General features: G+C 65.7%; 1 protein-coding gene across 1 annotated transcript in view; it reads left to right on the top strand.

Annotated features, from left to right (window-relative positions):
• pno1 (partner of NOB1 homolog) overlaps nt 1-20,346 on the top strand; it is a 38,262-nt gene that overhangs the window by 13,934 nt on the left and 3,982 nt on the right. The window contains exons 2-4 of the mRNA XM_072506821.1: nt 14,543-14,692; nt 18,168-18,251; nt 19,689-19,749. Of these exons, the coding sequence (XP_072362922.1) occupies nt 14,543-14,692; nt 18,168-18,251; nt 19,689-19,749 (295 nt within the window). The remainder of the gene's footprint in view (nt 1-14,542; nt 14,693-18,167; nt 18,252-19,688; nt 19,750-20,346) is intronic.

Raw genomic sequence — 20,346 nt, 5'->3', positions numbered from 1 at the left:
GCCCGAGTTCCCCGCCGTGTCCGGGCAGCAGCTTGTGGTGAGGGGAATGTGGCCACGACCTCTTTCCCCCCCAACTCTTCCCCCCCCCCACCCCCAACTCTTCCCCCCCCCCACCCCCAACTCTTTCCCCCCCCCACCCCCAACTCTTCCCCCCCCACCCCAACTCTTCCCCCCCCCACCCCCAACTCTTTCTGCCCCCCCCAACTCTTTCTGCCCCCCCAACTCTTTCTGCCCCCCCAACTCTTTCTGCCCCCCCAACTCTTTCTGCCCCCCCAACTCTTTCTGCCCCCCCAACTCTTTCTCCCCCCCCAACTCTTTCTCTCCCCCCCACCTCTTTCTCCCCCCCCTTGCCCACCTCTTCCCGCCCCTTGCCCACCTCTTCCCCCCCTTGCCCACCTCTTCCCCCCTTGCCCACCTCTCCCCCCCTTGCCCACCTCTCCCCCCCTTGCCCACCTCTCCCCCCTTGCCCACCTCTCCCCCCTTGCCCACCTCTCCCCCCTTGCCCACCTCTCCCCCCTTGCCCACCTCTCCCCCCCTTCCCCCACCTCTCCCCCCCTTGCCCACCTCTCCCCCCCTTGCCCACCTCTCCCCCCCTTGCCCACCTCTCCCCCCCTTGCCCACCTCTCCCCCCCCTTGCCCACCTCTCCCCCCCTTGCCCACCTCTCCCCCCCTTGCCCACCTCTCCCCCCCTTGCCCACCTCTCCCCCCCTTGCCCACCTCTCCCCCCCTTGCCCACCTCTCCCCCCCTTGCCCACCTCTCCCCCCCTTGCCCACCTCTCCCCCCCCTTGCCCACCTCTCCCCCCCTTGCCCACCTCTCCCCCCCTTGCCCACCTCTCCCCCCCTTGCCCACCTCTCCCCCCTTGCCCACCTCTCCCCCCTTGCCCACCTCTCCCCCCTTGCCCACCTCTCCCCCCTGCCACCTCTCCCCCCCTGCCCACCTCTCCCCCCCTTGCCCACCTCTCCCCCCCTTGCCCACCTCTCCCCCCCTTGCCCACCTCTCCCCCCCTTGCCCACCTCTCCCCCCTTGCCCACCTCTCCCCCCCTTGCCCACCTCTCCCCCCCTTGCCACCTCTCCCCCCTTGCCCACCTCTCCCCCCCTTGCCCACCTCTCCCCCCCTTGCCCACCTCTCCCCCCCTTGCCCACCTCTCCCCCCCTTGCCCACCTCTCCCCCCCCTTGCCCACCTCTCCCCCCCCTTGCCCACCTCTCCCCCCCTTGCCCACCTCTCCCCCCCTTGCCCACCTCTCCCCCCCTTGCCCACCTCTCCCCCCCTTGCCCACCTCTCCCCCCCTTGCCCACCTCTCCCCCCCTTGCCCACCTCTCCCCCCCTTGCCCACCTCTCCCCCCCTTGCCCACCTCTCCCCCCCTTGCCCACCTCTCCCCCCCTTGCCCACCTCTCCCCCCCTTGCCCACCTCTCCCCCCCTTGCCCACCTCTCCCCCCCTTGCCCACCTCTCCCCCCCTTGCCCACCTCTCCCCCCCTTGCCCACCTCTCCCCCCTTGCCCACCTCTCCCCCCCTTGCCCACCTCTCCCCCCCTTGCCCACCTCTCCCCCCCTTGCCCACCTCTCCCCCCCTTGCCCACCTCTCCCCCCCTTGCCCACCTCTCCCCCCCTTGCCCACCTCTCCCCCCCTTGCCCACCTCTCCCCCCCTTGCCCACCTCTCCCCCCCTTGCCCACCTCTCCCCCCCTTGCCCACCTCTCCCCCCTTGCCCACCTCTCCCCCCCTTGCCCACCTCTCCCCCCCTTGCCCACCTCTCCCCCCTTGCCCACCTCTCCCCCCTTGCCCACCTCTCCCCCCCTTGCCCACCTCTCCCCCCTTGCCCACCTCTCCCCCCTTGCCCACCTCTCCCCCCTTGCCCACCTCTCCCCCCCTTGCCCACCTCTCCCCCCCTTGCCCACCTCTCCCCCCCTTGCCCACCTCTCCCCCCCTTGCCCACCTCTCCCCCCCTTGCCCACCTCTCCCCCCCTTGCCCACCTCTCCCCCCCCTTGCCCACCTCTCCCCCCCTTGCCCACCTCTCCCCCCCTTGCCCACCTCTCCCCCCCTTGCCCACCTCTCCCCCCCTTGCCCACCTCTCCCCCCCTTGCCCACCTCTCCCCCCCTTGCCCACCTCTCCCCCCCTTGCCCACCTCTCCCCCCTTGCCCACCTCTCCCCCCCTTGCCCACCTCTCCCCCCCTTGCCCACCTCTCCCCCCCTTGCCCACCTCTCCCCCCCTTGCCCACCTCTCCCCCCTTGCCCACCTCTCCCCCCCTTGCCCACCTCTCCCCCCCTTGCCCACCTCTCCCCCCTTGCCCACCTCTCCCCCCCTTGCCCACCTCTCCCCCCCTTGCCCACCTCTCCCCCCTTGCCCACCTCTCCCCCCCTTGCCCACCTCTCCCCCCCTTGCCCACCTCTCCCCCCCTTGCCCACCTCTCCCCCCCTTGCCCACCTCTCCCCCCCTTGCCCACCTCTCCCCCCCTTGCCCACCTCTCCCCCCCTTGCCCACCTCTCCCCCCCTTGCCCACCTCTCCCCCCCTTGCCCACCTCTCCCCCCCTTGCCCACCTCTCCCCCCTTGCCCACCTCTCCCCCCCTTGCCCACCTCTCCCCCCCTTGCCCACCTCTCCCCCCCTTGCCCACCTCTCCCCCCCTTGCCCACCTCTCCCCCCCTTGCCCACCTCTCCCCCCCTTGCCCACCTCTCCCCCCCTTGCCCACCTCTCCCCCCCTTGCCCACCTCTCCCCCCCTTGCCCACCTCTCCCCCCCTTGCCCACCTCTCCCCCCCTTGCCCACCTCTCCCCCCCTTGCCCACCTCTCCCCCCCTTGCCCACCTCTCCCCCCCTTGCCCACCTCTCCCCCCCCTTGCCCACCTCTCCCCCCCTTGCCCACCTCTCCCCCCCTTGCCCACCTCTCCCCCCCTTGCCCACCTCTCCCCCCTTGCCCACCTCTCCCCCCTTGCCCACCTCTCCCCCCCTTGCCCACCTCTCCCCCCCTTGCCCACCTCTCCCCCCTTGCCCACCTCTCCCCCCCTTGCCCACCTCTCCCCCCCTTGCCCACCTCTCCCCCCCTTGCCCACCTCTCCCCCCCTTGCCCACCTCTCCCCCCTTGCCCACCTCTCCCCCCCTTGCCCACCTCTCCCCCCTTGCCCACCTCTCCCCCCCTTGCCCACCTCTCCCCCCCTTGCCCACCTCTCCCCCCTTGCCCACCTCTCCCCCCTTGCCCACCTCTCCCCCCCTTGCCCACCTCTCCCCCCCTTGCCCACCTCTCCCCCCTTGCCCACCTCTCCCCCCTTGCCACCTCTCCCCCCCTTGCCCACCTCTCCCCCCCTTGCCCACCTCTCCCCCCTTGCCCACCTCTCCCCCCCTTGCCCACCTCTCCCCCCCTTGCCCACCTCTCCCCCCCTTGCCCACCTCTCCCCCCCTTGCCCACCTCTCCCCCCCTTGCCCACCTCTCCCCCCCTTGCCCACCTCTCCCCCCCTTGCCCACCTCTCCCCCCCTTGCCCACCTCTCCCCCCCTTGCCCACCTCTCCCCCCCTTGCCCACCTCTCCCCCCCTTGCCCACCTCTCCCCCCCTTGCCCACCTCTCCCCCCCTTGCCCACCTCTCCCCCCCTTGCCCACCTCTCCCCCCCTTGCCCACCTCTCCCCCCCTTGCCCACCTCTCCCCCCCCTTGCCCACCTCTCCCCCCCTTGCCCACCTCTCCCCCCCTTGCCCACCTCTCCCCCCCTTGCCCACCTCTCCCCCCCTTGCCCACCTCTCCCCCCCTTGCCCACCTCTCCCCCCCTTGCCCACCTCTCCCCCCCTTGCCCACCTCTCCCCCCCTTGCCCACCTCTCCCCCCCTTGCCCACCTCTCCCCCCCTTGCCCACCTCTCCCCCCCTTGCCCACCTCTCCCCCCCTTGCCCACCTCTCCCCCCCTTGCCCACCTCTCCCCCCCTTGCCCACCTCTCCCCCCCTTGCCCACCTCTCCCCCCCTTGCCCACCTCTCCCCCCCTTGCCCACCTCTCCCCCCCTTGCCCACCTCTCCCCCCCTTGCCCACCTCTCCCCCCCTTGCCCACCTCTCCCCCCCTTGCCCACCTCTCCCCCCCTTGCCCACCTCTCCCCCCCTTGCCCACCTCTCCCCCCCTTGCCCACCTCTCCCCCCCTTGCCCACCTCTCCCCCCCTTGCCCACCTCTCCCCCCCTTGCCCACCTCTCCCCCCCTTGCCCACCTCTCCCCCCCTTGCCCACCTCTCCCCCCCTTGCCCACCTCTCCCCCCCTTGCCCACCTCTCCCCCCTTGCCCACCTCTCCCCCCTTGCCCACCTCTCCCCCCCTTGCCCACCTCTCCCCCCCTTGCCCACCTCTCCCCCCCTTGCCCACCTCTCCCCCCCTTGCCCACCTCTCCCCCCCTTGCCCACCTCTCCCCCCCTTGCCCACCTCTCCCCCCCTTGCCCACCTCTCCCCCCCTTGCCCACCTCTCCCCCCCTTGCCCACCTCTCCCCCCCTTGCCCACCTCTCCCCCCCCTTGCCCACCTCTCCCCCCCTTGCCCACCTCTCCCCCCCTTGCCCACCTCTCCCCCCCTTGCCCACCTCTCCCCCCCTTGCCCACCTCTCCCCCCCTTGCCCACCTCTCCCCCCCTTGCCCACCTCTCCCCCCCTTGCCCACCTCTCCCCCCCTTGCCCACCTCTCCCCCCCTTGCCCACCTCTCCCCCCCCTTGCCCACCTCTCCCCCCCTTGCCCACCTCTCCCCTGCCCCTCCCCCTTGCCCACCTCTCCCCCCCTTGCCCACCTCTCCCCCCTTGCCCACCTCTCCCCCCCTTGCCCACCTCTCCCCCCCTTGCCCACCTCTCCCCCCCTTGCCCACCTCTCCCCCCCTTGCCCACCTCTCCCCCCCTTGCCCACCTCTCCCCCCCTTGCCCACCTCTCCCCCCCTTGCCCACCTCTCCCCCCCTTGCCCACCTCTCCCCCCCTTGCCCACCTCTCCCCCCCCTTGCCCACCTCTCCCCCCCTTGCCCACCTCTCCCCCCCTTGCCCACCTCTCCCCCCCTTGCCCACCTCTCCCCCCCTTGCCCACCTCTCCCCCCTTGCCACCTCTCCCCCCCTTGCCCACCTCTCCCCCCCTTGCCCACCTCTCCCCCCCTTGCCCACCTCTCCCCCCCTTGCCCACCTCTCCCCCCCTTGCCCACCTCTCCCCCCCTTGCCCACCTCTCCCCCCCTTGCCCACCTCTCCCCCCCTTGCCCACCTCTCCCCCCCCTTGCCCACCTCTCCCCCCCTTGCCCACCTCTCCCCCCCTTGCCCACCTCTCCCCCCCTTGCCCACCTCTCCCCCCCTTGCCCACCTCTCCCCCCCTTGCCCACCTCTCCCCCCCTTGCCCACCTCTCCCCCCCTTGCCCACCTCTCCCCCCCTTGCCCACCTCTCCCCCCCTTGCCCACCTCTCCCCCCCCTTGCCCACCTCTCCCCCCCTTGCCCACCTCTCCCCCCCTTGCCCACCTCTCCCCCCCCTTGCCCACCTCTCCCCCCCTTGCCCACCTCTCCCCCCCTTGCCCACCTCTCCCCCCCTTGCCCACCTCTCCCCCCCTTGCCCACCTCTCCCCCCCTTGCCCACCTCTCCCCCCCTTGCCCACCTCTCCCCCCCTTGCCCACCTCTCCCCCCCTTGCCCACCTCTCCCCCCCTTGCCCACCTCTCCCCCCCTTGCCCACCTCTCCCCCCCTTGCCCACCTCTCCCCCCCTTGCCCACCTCTCCCCCCCTTGCCCACCTCTCCCCCCCTTGCCCACCTCTCCCCCCTGCCACCCTCCCCCCCTTGCCCACCTCTCCCCCCCTTGCCCACCTCTCCCCCCCTTGCCCACCTCTCCCCCCCTTGCCCACCTCTCCCCCCCTTGCCCACCTCTCCCCCCCTTGCCCACCTCTCCCCCCTTGCCCACCTCTCCCCCCCTTGCCCACCTCTCCCCCCCTTGCCCACCTCTCCCCCCCTTGCCCACCTCTCCCCCCCTTGCCCACCTCTCCCCCCCTTGCCCACCTCTCCCCCCCTTGCCCACCTCTCCCCCCCTTGCCCACCTCTCCCCCCCTTGCCCACCTCTCCCCCCCTTGCCCACCTCTCCCCCCCTTGCCCACCTCTCCCCCCCTTGCCCACCTCTCCCCCCTTGCCCACCTCTCCCCCCCTTGCCCACCTCTCCCCCCTTGCCCACCTCTCTCCCCCCCTTGCCCACCTCTCCCCCCCTTGCCCACCTCTCCCCCCTTGCCCACCTCTCCCCCCCTTGCCCACCTCTCCCCCCCTTGCCCACCTCTCCCCCCCTTGCCCACCTCTCCCCCCCTTGCCCACCTCTCCCCCCTTGCCCACCTCTCCCCCCTTGCCCACCTCTCCCCCCTTGCCCACCTCTCCCCCCTTGCCCACCTCTCCCCCCTTGCCCACCTCTCCCCCCTTGCCCACCTCTCCCCCCTTGCCCACCTCTCCCCCCTTGCCCACCTCTCCCCCCTTGCCCACCTCTCCCCCCTTGCCCACCTCTCCCCCCTTGCCCACCTCTCCCCCCTTGCCCACCTCTCCCCCCCTTGCCCACCTCTCCCCCCTTGCCCACCTCTCCCCCCTTGCCCACCTCTCCCCCCTTGCCCACCTCTCCCCCCTTGCCCACCTCTCCCCCCTTGCCCACCTCTCCCCCCTTGCCCACCTCTCCCCCCTTGCCCACCTCTCCCCCCTTGCCCACCTCTCCCCCCTTGCCCACCTCTCCCCCCTTGCCCACCTCTCCCCCCTTGCCCACCTCTCCCCCCTTGCCCACCTCTCCCCCCTTGCCCACCTCTCCCCCCTTGCCCACCTCTCCCCCCTTGCCCACCTCTCCCCCCTTGCCCACCTCTCCCCCCTTGCCCACCTCTCCCCCCTTGCCCACCTCTCCCCCCTTGCCCACCTCTCCCCCCCTTGCCCACCTCTCCCCCCCTTGCCCACCTCTCCCCCCCTTGCCCACCTCTCCCCCCCTTGCCCACCTCTCCCCCCCTTGCCCACCTCTCCCCCCCTTGCCCACCTCTCCCCCCCTTGCCCACCTCTCCCCCCCTTGCCCACCTCTCTTGCCCACCTCTCCCCCCCTTGCCCACCTCTCCCCCCCTTGCCCACCTCTCCCCCCCTTGCCCACCTCTCCCCCCCTTGCCCACCTCTCCCCCCCTTGCCCACCTCTCCCCCCCTTGCCCACCTCTCCCCCCCTTGCCCACCTCTCCCCCCCTTGCCCACCTCTCCCCCCCTTGCCCACCTCTCCCCCCCTTGCCCACCTCTCCCCCCCTTGCCCACCTCTCCCCCCCTTGCCCACCTCTCCCCCCCTTGCCCACCTCTCCCCCCCTTGCCCACCTCTCCCCCCTTGCCCACCTCTCCCCCCCTTGCCCACCTCTCCCCCCCTTGCCCACCTCTCCCCCCCTTGCCCACCTCTCCCCCCCTTGCCCACCTCTCCCCCCCTTGCCCACCTCTCCCCCCCTTGCCCACCTCTCCCCCCCTTGCCCACCTCTCCCCCCCTTGCCCACCTCTCCCCCCCTTGCCCACCTCTCCCCCCCTTGCCCACCTCTCCCCCCCTTGCCCACCTCTCCCCCCCTTGCCCACCTCTCCCCCCCTTGCCCACCTCTCCCCCCTTGCCCACCTCTCCCCCCCTTGCCCACCTCTCCCCCCCTTGCCCACCTCTCCCCCCCTTGCCCACCTCTCCCCCCCTTGCCCACCTCTCCCCCCCTTGCCCACCTCTCCCCCCCTTGCCCACCTCTCCCCCCCTTGCCCACCTCTCCCCCCCTTGCCCACCTCTCCCCCCCTTGCCCACCTCTCCCCCCCTTGCCCACCTCTCCCCCCCTTGCCCACCTCTCCCCCCCTTGCCCACCTCTCCCCCCCTTGCCCACCTCTCCCCCCCTTGCCCACCTCTCCCCCCCTTGCCCACCTCTCCCCCCCTTGCCCACCTCTCCCCCCCTTGCCCACCTCTCCCCCCCTTGCCCACCTCTCCCCCCCTTGCCCACCTCTCCCCCCCTTGCCCACCTCTCCCCCCCTTGCCCACCTCTCCCCCCCTTGCCCACCTCTCCCCCCCTTGCCCACCTCTCCCCCCCTTGCCCACCTCTCCCCCCCTTGCCCACCTCTCCCCCCCTTGCCCACCTCTCCCCCCCTTGCCCACCTCTCCCCCCCTTGCCCACCTCTCCCCCCCTTGCCCACCTCTCCCCCCCTTGCCCACCTCTCCCCCCTTGCCCACCTCTCCCCCCCTTGCCCACCTCTCCCCCCCTTGCCCACCTCTCCCCCCCTTGCCCACCTCTCCCCCCTTGCCCACCTCTCCCCCCTTGCCCACCTCTCCCCCCCTTGCCCACCTCTCCCCCCTTGCCCACCTCTCCCCCCCTTGCCCACCTCTCCCCCCCTTGCCCACCTCTCCCCCCCTTGCCCACCTCTCCCCCCCTTGCCCACCTCTCCCCCCCTTGCCCACCTCTCCCCCCCTTGCCCACCTCTCCCCCCCTTGCCCACCTCTCCCCCCCTTGCCCACCTCTCCCCCCCTTGCCCACCTCTCCCCCCTTGCCCACCTCTCCCCCCCTTGCCCACCTCTCCCCCCCTTGCCCACCTCTCCCCCCCTTGCCCACCTCTCCCCCCCTTGCCCACCTCTCCCCCCCTTGCCCACCTCTCCCCCCCTTGCCCACCTCTCCCCCCCTTGCCCACCTCTCCCCCCCTTGCCCACCTCTCCCCCCCTTGCCCACCTCTCCCCCCCTTGCCCACCTCTCCCCCCCTTGCCCACCTCTCCCCCCCTTGCCCACCTCTCCCCCCCTTGCCCACCTCTCCCCCCCTTGCCCACCTCTCCCCCCCTTGCCCACCTCTCCCCCCCTTGCCCACCTCTCCCCCCTTGCCCACCTCTCCCCCCTTGCCCACCTCTCCCCCCTTGCCCACCTCTCCCCCCTTGCCCACCTCTCCCCCCTTGCCCACCTCTCCCCCCCTTGCCCACCTCTCCCCCCTTGCCCACCTCTCCCCCCCTTGCCCACCTCTCCCCCCCTTGCCCACCTCTCCCCCCTTGCCCACCTCTCCCCCCCTTGCCCACCTCTCCCCCCCTTGCCCACCTCTCCCCCCTTGCCCACCTCTCCCCCCCTTGCCCACCTCTCCCCCCTTGCCCACCTCTCCCCCCTTGCCCACCTCTCCCCCCCTTGCCCACCTCTCCCCCCCTTGCCCACCTCTCCCCCCCTTGCCCACCTCTCCCCCCCTTGCCCACCTCTCCCCCCCTTGCCCACCTCTCCCCCCCTTGCCCACCTCTCCCCCCCTTGCCCACCTCTCCCCCCCTTGCCCACCTCTCCCCCCCTTGCCCACCTCTCCCCCCCTTGCCCACCTCTCCCCCCCTTGCCCACCTCTCCCCCCCTTGCCCACCTCTCCCCCCCTTGCCCACCTCTCCCCCCTTGCCCACCTCTCCCCCCCTTGCCCACCTCTCCCCCCCTTGCCCACCTCTCCCCCCCTTGCCCACCTCTCCCCCCCTTGCCCACCTCTGCCCCCCCCTTGCCCACCTCTCCCCCCCTTGCCCACCTCTCCCCCCCTTGCCCACCTCTCCCCCCCTTGCCCACCTCTCCCCCCCTTGCCCACCTCTCCCCCCCTTGCCCACCTCTCCCCCCCTTGCCCACCTCTCCCCCCCTTGCCCACCTCTCCCCCCCTTGCCCACCTCTCCCCCCCTTGCCCACCTCTCCCCCCCTTGCCCACCTCTCCCCCCCTTGCCCACCTCTCCCCCCCTTGCCCACCTCTCCCCCCCTTGCCCACCTCTCCCCCCCTTGCCCACCTCTCCCCCCCTTGCCCACCTCTCCCCCCCTTGCCCACCTCTCCCCCCCTTGCCCACCTCTCCCCCCCTTGCCCACCTCTCCCCCCCTTGCCCACCTCTCCCCCCCTTGCCCACCTCTCCCCCCCTTGCCCACCTCTCCCCCCCTTGCCCACCTCTCCCCCCCTTGCCCACCTCTCCCCCCCTTGCCCACCTCTCCCCCCCTTGCCCACCTCTCCCCCCCTTGCCCACCTCTCCCCCCCTTGCCCACCTCTCCCCCCCTTGCCCACCTCTCCCCCCCTTGCCCACCTCTCCCCCCCTTGCCCACCTCTCCCCCCCTTGCCCACCTCTCCCCCCCTTGCCCACCTCTCCCCCCCTTGCCCACCTCTCCCCCCCTTGCCCACCTCTCCCCCCCTTGCCCACCTCTCCCCCCCTTGCCCACCTCTCCCCCCTTGCCCACCTCTCCCCCCCTTGCCCACCTCTCCCCCCCTTGCCCACCTCTCCCCCCCTTGCCCACCTCTCCCCCCTTGCCCACCTCTCCCCCCTTGCCCACCTCTCCCCCCTTGCCCACCTCTCCCCCCCTTGCCCACCTCTCCCCCCCTTGCCCACCTCTCCCCCCCTTGCCCACCTCTCCCCCCTTGCCCACCTCTCCCCCCTTGCCCACCTCTCCCCCCTTGCCCACCTCTCCCCCCTTGCCCACCTCTCCCCCCTTGCCCACCTCTCCCCCCTTGCCCACCTCTCCCCCTTGCCCACCTCTCCCCCCTTGCCCACCTCTCCCCCCTTGCCCACCTCTCCCCCTTGCCCACCTCTCCCCCTTGCCCACCTCTCCCCCTTGCCCACCTCTCCCCCCTTGCCCACCTCTCCCCCCTTGCCCACCTCTCCCCCCTTGCCCACCTCTCCCCCCTTGCCCACCTCTCCCCCCTTGCCCACCTCTCCCCCCTTGCCCACCTCTCCCCCCTTGCCCACCTCTCCCCCCCTTGCCCACCTCTCCCCCCTTGCCCACCTCTCCCCCCTTGCCCACCTCTCCCCCCTTGCCCACCTCTCCCCCCTTGCCCACCTCTCCCCCCTTGCCCACCTCTCCCCCCTTGCCCACCTCTCCCCCCTTGCCCACCTCTCCCCCCTTGCCCACCTCTCCCCCCTTGCCCACCTCTCCCCCCTTGCCCACCTCTCCCCCCTTGCCCACCTCTCCCCCCTTGCCCACCTCTCCCCCTTGCCCACCTCTCCCCCCTTGCCCACCTCTCCCCCCTTGCCCACCTCTCCCCCCTTGCCCACCTCTCCCCCCCTTGCCCACCTCTCCCCCCCTTGCCCACCTCTCCCCCCCTTGCCCACCTCTCCCCCCCTTGCCCACCTCTCCCCCCCTTGCCCACCTCTCCCCCCCTTGCCCACCTCTCCCCCCCTTGCCCACCTCTCCCCCCCTTGCCCACCTCTCCCCCCCTTGCCCACCTCTCCCCCCTTGCCCACCTCTCCCCCCCTTGCCCACCTCTCCCCCCCTTGCCCACCTCTCCCCCCTTGCCCACCTCTCCCCCCTTGCCCACCTCTCCCCCCCTTGCCCACCTCTCCCCCCTTGCCCACCTCTCCCCCCCTGCCCACCTCTCCCCCCCTTGCCCACCTCTCCCCCCCTTGCCCACCTCTCCCCCCCTTGCCCACCTCTCCCCCCCTTGCCCACCTCTCCCCCCCTTGCCCACCTCTCCCCCCCTTGCCCACCTCTCCCCCCCTTGCCCACCTCTCCCCCCCTTGCCCACCTCTCCCCCCCTTGCCCACCTCTCCCCCCCTTGCCCACCTCTCCCCCCCTTGCCCACCTCTCCCCCCCTTGCCCACCTCTCCCCCCCTTGCCCACCTCTCCCCCCCTTGCCCACCTCTCCCCCCCTTGCCCACCTCTCCCCCCCTTGCCCACCTCTCCCCCCCTTGCCCACCTCTCCCCCCCTTGCCCACCTCTCCCCCCCTTGCCCACCTCTCCCCCCCTTGCCCACCTCTCCCCCCCTTGCCCACCTCTCCCCCCCTTGCCCACCTCTCCCCCCCTTGCCCACCTCTCCCCCCCTTGCCCACCTCTCCCCCCCTTGCCCACCTCTCCCCCCCTTGCCCACCTCTCCCCCCCTTGCCCACCTCTCCCCCCCTTGCCCACCTCTCCCCCCCTTGCCCACCTCTCCCCCCCTTGCCCACCTCTCCCCCCCTTGCCCACCTCTCCCCCCCTTGCCCACCTCTCCCCCCCTTGCCCACCTCTCCCCCCCTTGCCCACCTCTCCCCCCCTTGCCCACCTCTCCCCCCCTTGCCCACCTCTCCCCCCCTTGCCCACCTCTCCCCCCCTTGCCCACCTCTCCCCCCCTTGCCCACCTCTCCCCCCCTTGCCCACCTCTCCCCCCCTTGCCCACCTCTCCCCCCCTTGCCCACCTCTCCCCCCCTTGCCCACCTCTCCCCCCCTTGCCCACCTCTCCCCCCCTTGCCCACCTCTCCCCCCCTTGCCCACCTCTCCCCCCCTTGCCCACCTCTCCCCCCCTTGCCCACCTCTCCCCCCCTTGCCCACCTCTCCCCCCCTTGCCCACCTCTCCCCCCCTTGCCCACCTCTCCCCCCCTTGCCCACCTCTCCCCCCCTTGCCCACCTCTCCCCCCCTTGCCCACCTCTCCCCCCCTTGCCCACCTCTCCCCCCCTTGCCCACCTCTCCCCCCCTTGCCCACCTCTCCCCCCCTTGCCCACCTCTCCCCCCCTTGCCCACCTCTCCCCCCCTTGCCCACCTCTCCCCCCCTTGCCCACCTCTCCCCCCCTTGCCCACCTCTCCCCCCCTTGCCCACCTCTCCCCCCCTTGCCCACCTCTCCCCCCCTTGCCCACCTCTCCCCCCCTTGCCCACCTCTCCCCCCCTTGCCCACCTCTCCCCCCCTTGCCCACCTCTCCCCCCCTTGCCCACCTCTCCCCCCCTTGCCCACCTCTCCCCCCCTTGCCCACCTCTCCCCCCCTTGCCCACCTCTCCCCCCCTTGCCCACCTCTCCCCCCCTTGCCCACCTCTCCCCCCCTTGCCCACCTCTCCCCCCCTTGCCCACCTCTCCCCCCCTTGCCCACCTCTCCCCCCCTTGCCCACCTCTCCCCCCCTTGCCCACCTCTCCCCCCCTTGCCCACCTCTCCCCCCCTTGCCCACCTCTCCCCCCCTTGCCCACCTCTCCCCCCCTTGCCCACCTCTCCCCCCCTTGCCCACCTCTCCCCCCCTTGCCCACCTCTCCCCCCCTTGCCCACCTCTCCCCCCCTTGCCCACCTCTCCCCCCCTTGCCCACCTCTCCCCCCCTTGCCCACCTCTCCCCCCCTTGCCCACCTCTCCCCCCCTTGCCCACCTCTCCCCCCCTTGCCCACCTCTCCCCCCCTTGCCCACCTCTCCCCCCCTTGCCCACCTCTCCCCCCCTTGCCCACCTCTCCCCCCCTTGCCCACCTCTCCCCCCCTTGCCCACCTCTCCCCCCCTTGCCCACCTCTCCCCCCCTTGCCCACCTCTCCCCCCCTTGCCCACCTCTCCCCCCCTTGCCCACCTCTCCCCCCCTTGCCCACCTCTCCCCCCCTTGCCCACCTCTCCCCCCCTTGCCCACCTCTCCCCCCCTTGCCCACCTCTCCCCCCCTTGCCCACCTCTCCCCCCCTTGCCCACCTCTCCCCCCCTTGCCCACCTCTCCCCCCCTTGCCCACCTCTCCCCCCCTTGCCCACCTCTCCCCCCCTTGCCCACCTCTCCCCCCCTTTCCCCCCCCCCCCCACTTGCCCACCGCTGGCCCCCTCCCCCCCCCCCCCCCGGCCCACCGCTGCCCCACCCCCCCCCCGGCCCACCGCTGCCCCCCCCGGCCCACCGCTGCCCCCCCCCCCCGGCCCACCGCTGCCCCCCCCCCGGCCCACCCCCCCCGGCCCACCGCTGCCCCCCCCCCCACCGCTGCCCCCCCGGCCCACCGCTGCCCCCCCCCCCCCCCCGGCCCACCGCTGCCCCCCCCCCCCCCGGCCCACCGCTGCCCCCCCCCCCCGGCCCACCGCTGCCCCCCCCGTCCCACCGCTGCCCCCCTCCCGGCCCACCGCTGCCCCCCCCCCCCCGGCTCACCGCTGCCCCCCCCCCCAGCTGACCCCCCCCCCCCCCGGCCCACCGCTGCCCCCCCCCCCGGCCCACCGCTGCCCCCCCCCCCGGCCCACCGCTGCCCCCCCCCCCCCCCCCCCGGCCCACCGCTGCCCCCCCCCCCCCCCCCCCCCCGGCCCACCGCTGCCCCCCCCCCCCCCCCCCCCCCGGCCCACCGCCCCCCGGCCCACCGCTGCCCCCCCCCCCCCCCCGGCCCACCGCTGCCCCCCCCCCCCCGGCCCACCGCTGGCCCCTCCCCCCCCCCCCCCCTCTTCCCCCCCCCCCCCCTCTCCCCCCCCCCCCCCTCTCCCCCCCCCCCCCCCTCTCCCCCCCCCCCCCTCTTCTCCCCCCCCCCTCCCTCTTCTCCCCCCCCCCCTCGCCCACCCCTCTCCCCCCCCCCCCCCCCACCCCTCGCCCACCCGGCCCCGGAGCTGTGAAGGAACAGTGCTAACCACTATGCTATCATGCCACCCCAAAAGGAGGGTAATGCTTCCTTCGAGCTGGAAACAAACAAAAGTGCTGGAAACACTCTGGTCTGGCAGCATCAGTTGTGAGAGGAGCAGAGTTCAAGTTTCATGTTGTTGGCTTTAGCAATATTTTTTTTACTCCAATTTCTATTGTCCTTCAAGCAGGAAGCAGCAAGCAGAGTGAGAGCAAGAAACCCTGCTGTTGGAAAGGCAGCTGGAGGAAAAAACTTGTTTTAATCAGTGTAATTTTTCTTTCTCCCCGTCCTTTTTCAAGGCAATTGTCCTATCTTACATTAATCATTGTGATATCCATTTTTCTTTTAGGATGGAAGGGATGAAATTCGCAAAGTAGCTGTACCCGCACATAGATATACACCTCTGAAAGAAAACTGGTTAAAAATCTTTACCCCGATTGTTGAACACCTGCAGCTACAAGTGAGATTTAACCTGAAGACTAGAAATGTCGAAATCAAGGTAACAATACTCAGCAATGAAGTTGCAAACCTAAAACCTCTCTTTAAATATACACAGGTGCTGTTTCAGTTTGGGGTCTTATGCAGGGGAGGAGAGAGAAATGTCACTTTTCCTGTTTGGAATAGGTTACGCCATGATTAAAATAATGGCAATTATCCATAACCATGCTGTTACAGTGCACAAACAGGCCATTCGGCCCATCACATCCATGCTGGCTCTGAGCTATTCGCCTCCTCCCAGCCCCCCACCTTATCCCTTGGGACTCTCTAAATTGTTTCTCTTCAGGTAATTATCCAATTCCCTTGGGAAGCCATGGTTGAATCTGTCACTGTTGCAGCATATTCCAGATCCCAACAATTCGTTGCCTTGTTTTTTAGTCCAGAATCTTATACAATTTCTCAATATTAAATTATTAATAAATGCACTAGTTCAGTTTCATTGCAGTTAAGATTAGCTTTTAAGAACAAAAATAGGCTTAGATCTGTTGATTGAACTTGAAACACAATCCAGGCCATCTTGTAGTTTAGTGAGTGGCACAGTGCAGCCAGATTTTTGAGGTAAATCGAGGTGGGAGTGTGTTACAGGTTCACGTCTGATTCATTAACATTTTGGTCAGTGGCATATAGGAACTTTTAAGTGGATGATGTGCAAAATATTGCTGATGCTGGGAATCTGAAATAAAAACAGACTGTGCTGAAAATATTCAGTAGCTCAGGCAGCATCTGTGAAGAGAGAAATGTTAACATTTCAGGTTGATGTTGGTTTTGGCTAACTAAATGTTAACTCTGTTTTTCTTCCCAAATGCCTACTGACCTGAGTATTTTCAGCATTTTCTGGTTCTGGTGTCACCGTTGTTCCTTTTTACCGCTGACAGCTTAATTTTTCCCAAAGAAGTCGATAAACGGCTACCACCTCCGGACAACCCCTAGAATCGATCCCCTCAGGACGAACTTGATTTTCTCAAGCCGGCAAAACACAGCCATGTCACTGACACACACCCCTGACTTTGGGAGCTCCGACTCCCTCCATGTTAACAAGGTCAGTCTCCAGGCTACCAAGGAGGCAAAGGCCAAGACATCGGCCTCTCTCAGCTCCTGGACTCCTGGGTCCTCTGACAAATCAAAAGTCGCCACCTCTGCACTCCGAACCACCTGTACCTTCAGTACATGACGTCAGCAAACCCCTGCCAGAATCCCCCAAGCTTCGGGCATGCCCAAAACATATGGGCATGATTCACAGGCCCACCCGCACACTGCCCACACCTAGCCGCCATCCCTTCAAAAAACCTGCTTATCCGGGCCACAATCACATGCGCCCTGTGGACTACCTTGAATTGTATCAGGCTAAGCCTGGCACACGACAAGGACGCATTGACTCACCTCAGGCCATCCTCCCAAAACCCACCCTCCAACTCCCCGCCCAATTCTTCCTCCCACTTCCGCTTCACCTCCCGATTGGGGCTCCCTCCTTATCCATAAGCTCTTTATAGAATTGCAATACCTCCCCTTCCCCACTCCCACTTTCGACACTACTTTATCCTGTGGCGCAGGGTGCGGGAAAGTCGATACCTGTCTCCGCACAAAGTGCTGCAGGTAGCGAAACCCATTCCCACTGGGCAGCTCAAATTACTCCTCCAACTCATCCAAACACGGAAAGCCCCCCATCTATAAACAGATCCCCCAGACCGCTCGATCCCCTCCCGCTGCCACCCCCGAAACCCCCCCATCCAGCTCCCCAGAACAAATTGGTGGTTGCCGCATATCGGTGCCCACACCGTTGCCCCCTCCAGCCCCATATGCTGCCACCACTGTCCCCACTCTGATGCGCCACCACAGGGCTTGTGGAGTACTTGGTCGGCGAGAACAGCAAATTAGCAGTGCCCCTAAGCTTGTCTCCTTACATGAGGCTGCCTCCATCCCCTCCCACACTCACCTCTCCCCCGCTACCCATTTCCTGATCATTGCTATTTTTCCACCCAGGGCAAAAAACAGTGGGGAGCGTGGACATCCCTGCCTTGTTCCCCGGTGCACCATAAAATAATCCGAGATCATCTGGTTCGTTTGCACTCGCCACTGGTGCCTGACACAGCAGCCGGACCCAATCCACAAAACCCTGCCCAAACCCCTTGCCTCATTAAACGCCCTTACCAACAAGGACCCCAGAACCCCCAAGCACATTTTGTAAAACTCCACTGGAAATCCATCCGGGCCGGGGCCTTGCCTGACTGCATCGCCTCCAGCCCATCCACCACTTCTACCAGCCCAATAGGGGCACACAATCCCTCCACCAGTTCCTCTTCCGCCCTCGGGAACTCCAACCCCTCCAAAAACCGCCAAATCCCCTCCACCCCAGCTAGGGGTTCTGACTCATATAGCCTACTGTAGAAATTCCTAAACACCCCATTCACTCCCACCGGGACCTAAACCGCATCCCGTCCTTCACTTTCCCGATCTCCCTCGCTGCCTCCTGTTCCTCAACTGGTTCGCCAGCATCCTGCTCGCCTTCTCACCATATTCATAAACCGCCCTTCTTGCCCTCCTCAGCTGCCTTCCCTGTGGATATCAACCCGAATTCCATCTGCAGCTTCTGCCGCTCCTTCAACAGCCCCGCCTTCGGGGCTTCCGAGTACCTCCTGTCCACCTGCAGAATCTCCTCAACTAGCCTTACCGATCAAAATTAACTCCCCCCTTACCACTGCCTTCAATGCTTCCCACAGCGTGACCGCCCGTGTCTTTTAGCTCCACATACCCCCGAATGGGCTCCCTCACCCACTCACACACCACCTCATCCGACAAAAGCCCCACATCTAGCCACCATTGCAGGTGCTGGCCCTCCCCCTTATTCACCCGCAAGTCCACCCAATGCGGAGCATGATTGACACCATTATCGCTGATACTCCACATCGACCACCCCCGCTAACAGCGTCCTATCATTTTGAGAGTATACCCTATGCACATGCGAGAAAAACAAAAATTCCTTCGGCCTCTGCCTCCCAAACTTCCATGAATCTACTCTTTTTTTTCTCTTTCTCTCTTTCCCCCCCCCCCCCCGCCCCCCCTGGAATGTGCTCCAGAAACCCCCTCCGCTCCTTCGCCACCGCTGACACCCTCCCTGACCTCAACCGGCCCAACCGTGGGTCGAAAACTGTATTAAAATTCCTTCACTCCCCCTCATCAGCCGCCTCACAAACTCCACATCATCCCAGCCTGGAGCATAAATATTCACCAACACCACTGGCATCCCCTCCAGTTTCCCACTCACCATCACACATCTCCCCCCAGAGTCAGCCATTATACTCCCAACTTCGAACGCCACACCCCTCATTTTAGAATCTAATCTCGAATGGAATACCCACCCTTTCCTCAACCTAGGCTGACCCACCACCTCCAGATGTGTCTCCTGTAACATCTTGATGAAAGATGAGTGCTTGACATCTGTTGCTGCTTTGTCTAATATTTATGCAATTCTTTGCTAGACTTGTAAAAACACGCAAGATATAGGTTCACTTACGAAGGCTGAAGACTTTGTAAAGGCCTTTGTCCTTGGATTCCAAGTGGAGGTAAGTCAATGCACTAATTAGGATGGGTATTTGTCAAGTATCTATTAGCATTAAAATAACATTCAAACTATGCAATACTGTTAATTTGTCAATTAGTTAACTGGTTAGAAGGCGGTTGGATGACGGTTCAGTTACAAAATTGATTGTCAGTAGTCACTGTCTGACAGTATCCAGAATGAGGCATTTCTGAAACTTGTATTACCACCAGCAGTCCTTGTTTGCTGGACAAATTTAACTGTACTGACCCTGCAAAGAACAGAGATTGTTCAAAGCATTCCATCCCATCTCCACCAAATTAGAAGGTGAGAACGTGCATTCTCAGTGCAGTGTGCGAGGGCCACTTCGGTGGTGGGGTGGGGGAAGCACTTATTTTACTAGCTCCTGAAAATCACAGATTTGTGCTCCAGGAGTTCCAGAAAATTAACATTTTTTTCAATATAAATTTCGACTGCCCAATTCATTTTTTTCAGTTTGGTGCGGCCAATCCACCTACTCTGCACATGTTTGTGTCGTGGGGGTGAAACCCATGCAAACTTCACACTGACAGGGCCGGGACCTCGGCGCCGTGAGGCAGCTGTGCTAACCACCGTGCCACCCTGCTGCCCCAAAAGTTAGCAGTTTTAATGGGGGAATGATTTCTAAAATTAGTGTCTTTTACCCCATAAAGGATCTTTGTTACTAATGTGACAGGAAATATCCTGCTTATTGCAGTTTGTGAAATTCAAAAGCATTTGATCTTGAATGCAAAGAGGGATCACAATGTGCTCTGCTAACTGATATACTTTAATATATTGTATTTATCAACCACAACACATTGACTCTGGGTTTAATATTAATAAGTGATATGTATAACTACTGTAAAGCAGAAGGGAACAAATAAGATTTGTGAAAACGTAGATATTCAAACTAAGGAATGCCAAAGATACAGCTCGACCTCCTTATCTGTAGAACTCTACTGGGAATGGTGTAGTGCAATCTATGTCCGCAAAATGAGTACATCTTATTCTACCTACTAGTTAGTGTACACTACCTGGTGCTATAAATACATTTTAACTTTAAAAATAAGTTTTTAAATAAAAAGTTCATTTATGTAGCATTTTAGAAGTCCCAAAACATTCCGTATTTACTTTTAAAGTAAATATAACCATGATTTATAGGCCACAAGGTCTCACAAACACACAAGATTAATGCAATTTTTTTGGGTGATGCAATTTTTTTATTAGTTTGATAGGTGAGCATGTTGATTGGCACATTGGATCCCTGCTATCCTTTAAATTGTGCCATGGGATCTTCAGTTGTAACGTGTGCCAGTAGAAGGCTAATGGAATATCAGTTTAGCATCTTATCCAAGATTCCATCTTTGGTGCAGGATTTTTGTCTTTAATGTACAATGCATATAATTTGCTGCTTTTTGGTCCTTATCTATCTATTATATAGGATGCCTTAGCATTAATTCGGTTGGATGACCTGTTCCTAGAAACATTTGACATTACAGATGGTGAGTTTATTGTATGTAATGTTATGTCGTATTGACCCACCTGTAACTCAGACTTGCATTTATATACTACCTTTAAACATAGGAAAAGATTCACAGGCGCATTCAGGCAGAAATTGACATATTTGGAGGGATGCCTGAGAACGTAGTCAAGGAAGTTGGTTGATGAAGGGCCTTCAAGAAGAAAAGCGAGAAAGTGGTGAGGTATTTTTTTGGGGGGGGGGGAAGCGCGCAATTCAAGGACCAAGATAGCTTATGACACAGCTAGGAGTAATGAATGAAGGGATATATTGGAGGAATGCAGTGATTTTGTTTTTGGGGTGGGGCGAGAGTAGGGTGAAAGCCATGCTGGAGCTAGAAGAGGTTCGAGGTAGTAGGATGAAATGAATGGCCATGAACATAGTGAGAAAGAAGGCCATTCGGCCCATCGAGTCTGCACCGACCCACTTAAGCCCTCAGCCCATAACTCAATAGCCCCTCCTAACCTTTTTGGCAACTAAGGGCAATTTATCATGGCCAATCCACCTAACCTGCATGTCTTTGGACTGTGGGAGGAAACCCACGCAGACAAGGGGAGAACGCACAGACTCCCATGAGAAC

The sequence above is a fragment of the Scyliorhinus torazame genome, chromosome 1, assembly GCF_047496885.1.
Source record: "Scyliorhinus torazame isolate Kashiwa2021f chromosome 1, sScyTor2.1, whole genome shotgun sequence".
Classification (NCBI taxonomy): domain Eukaryota; kingdom Metazoa; phylum Chordata; class Chondrichthyes; order Carcharhiniformes; family Scyliorhinidae; genus Scyliorhinus; species Scyliorhinus torazame.
Note: the sequence above shows the minus strand (reverse complement) of the source record. Positions and strands in the feature narration are given on the sequence as shown.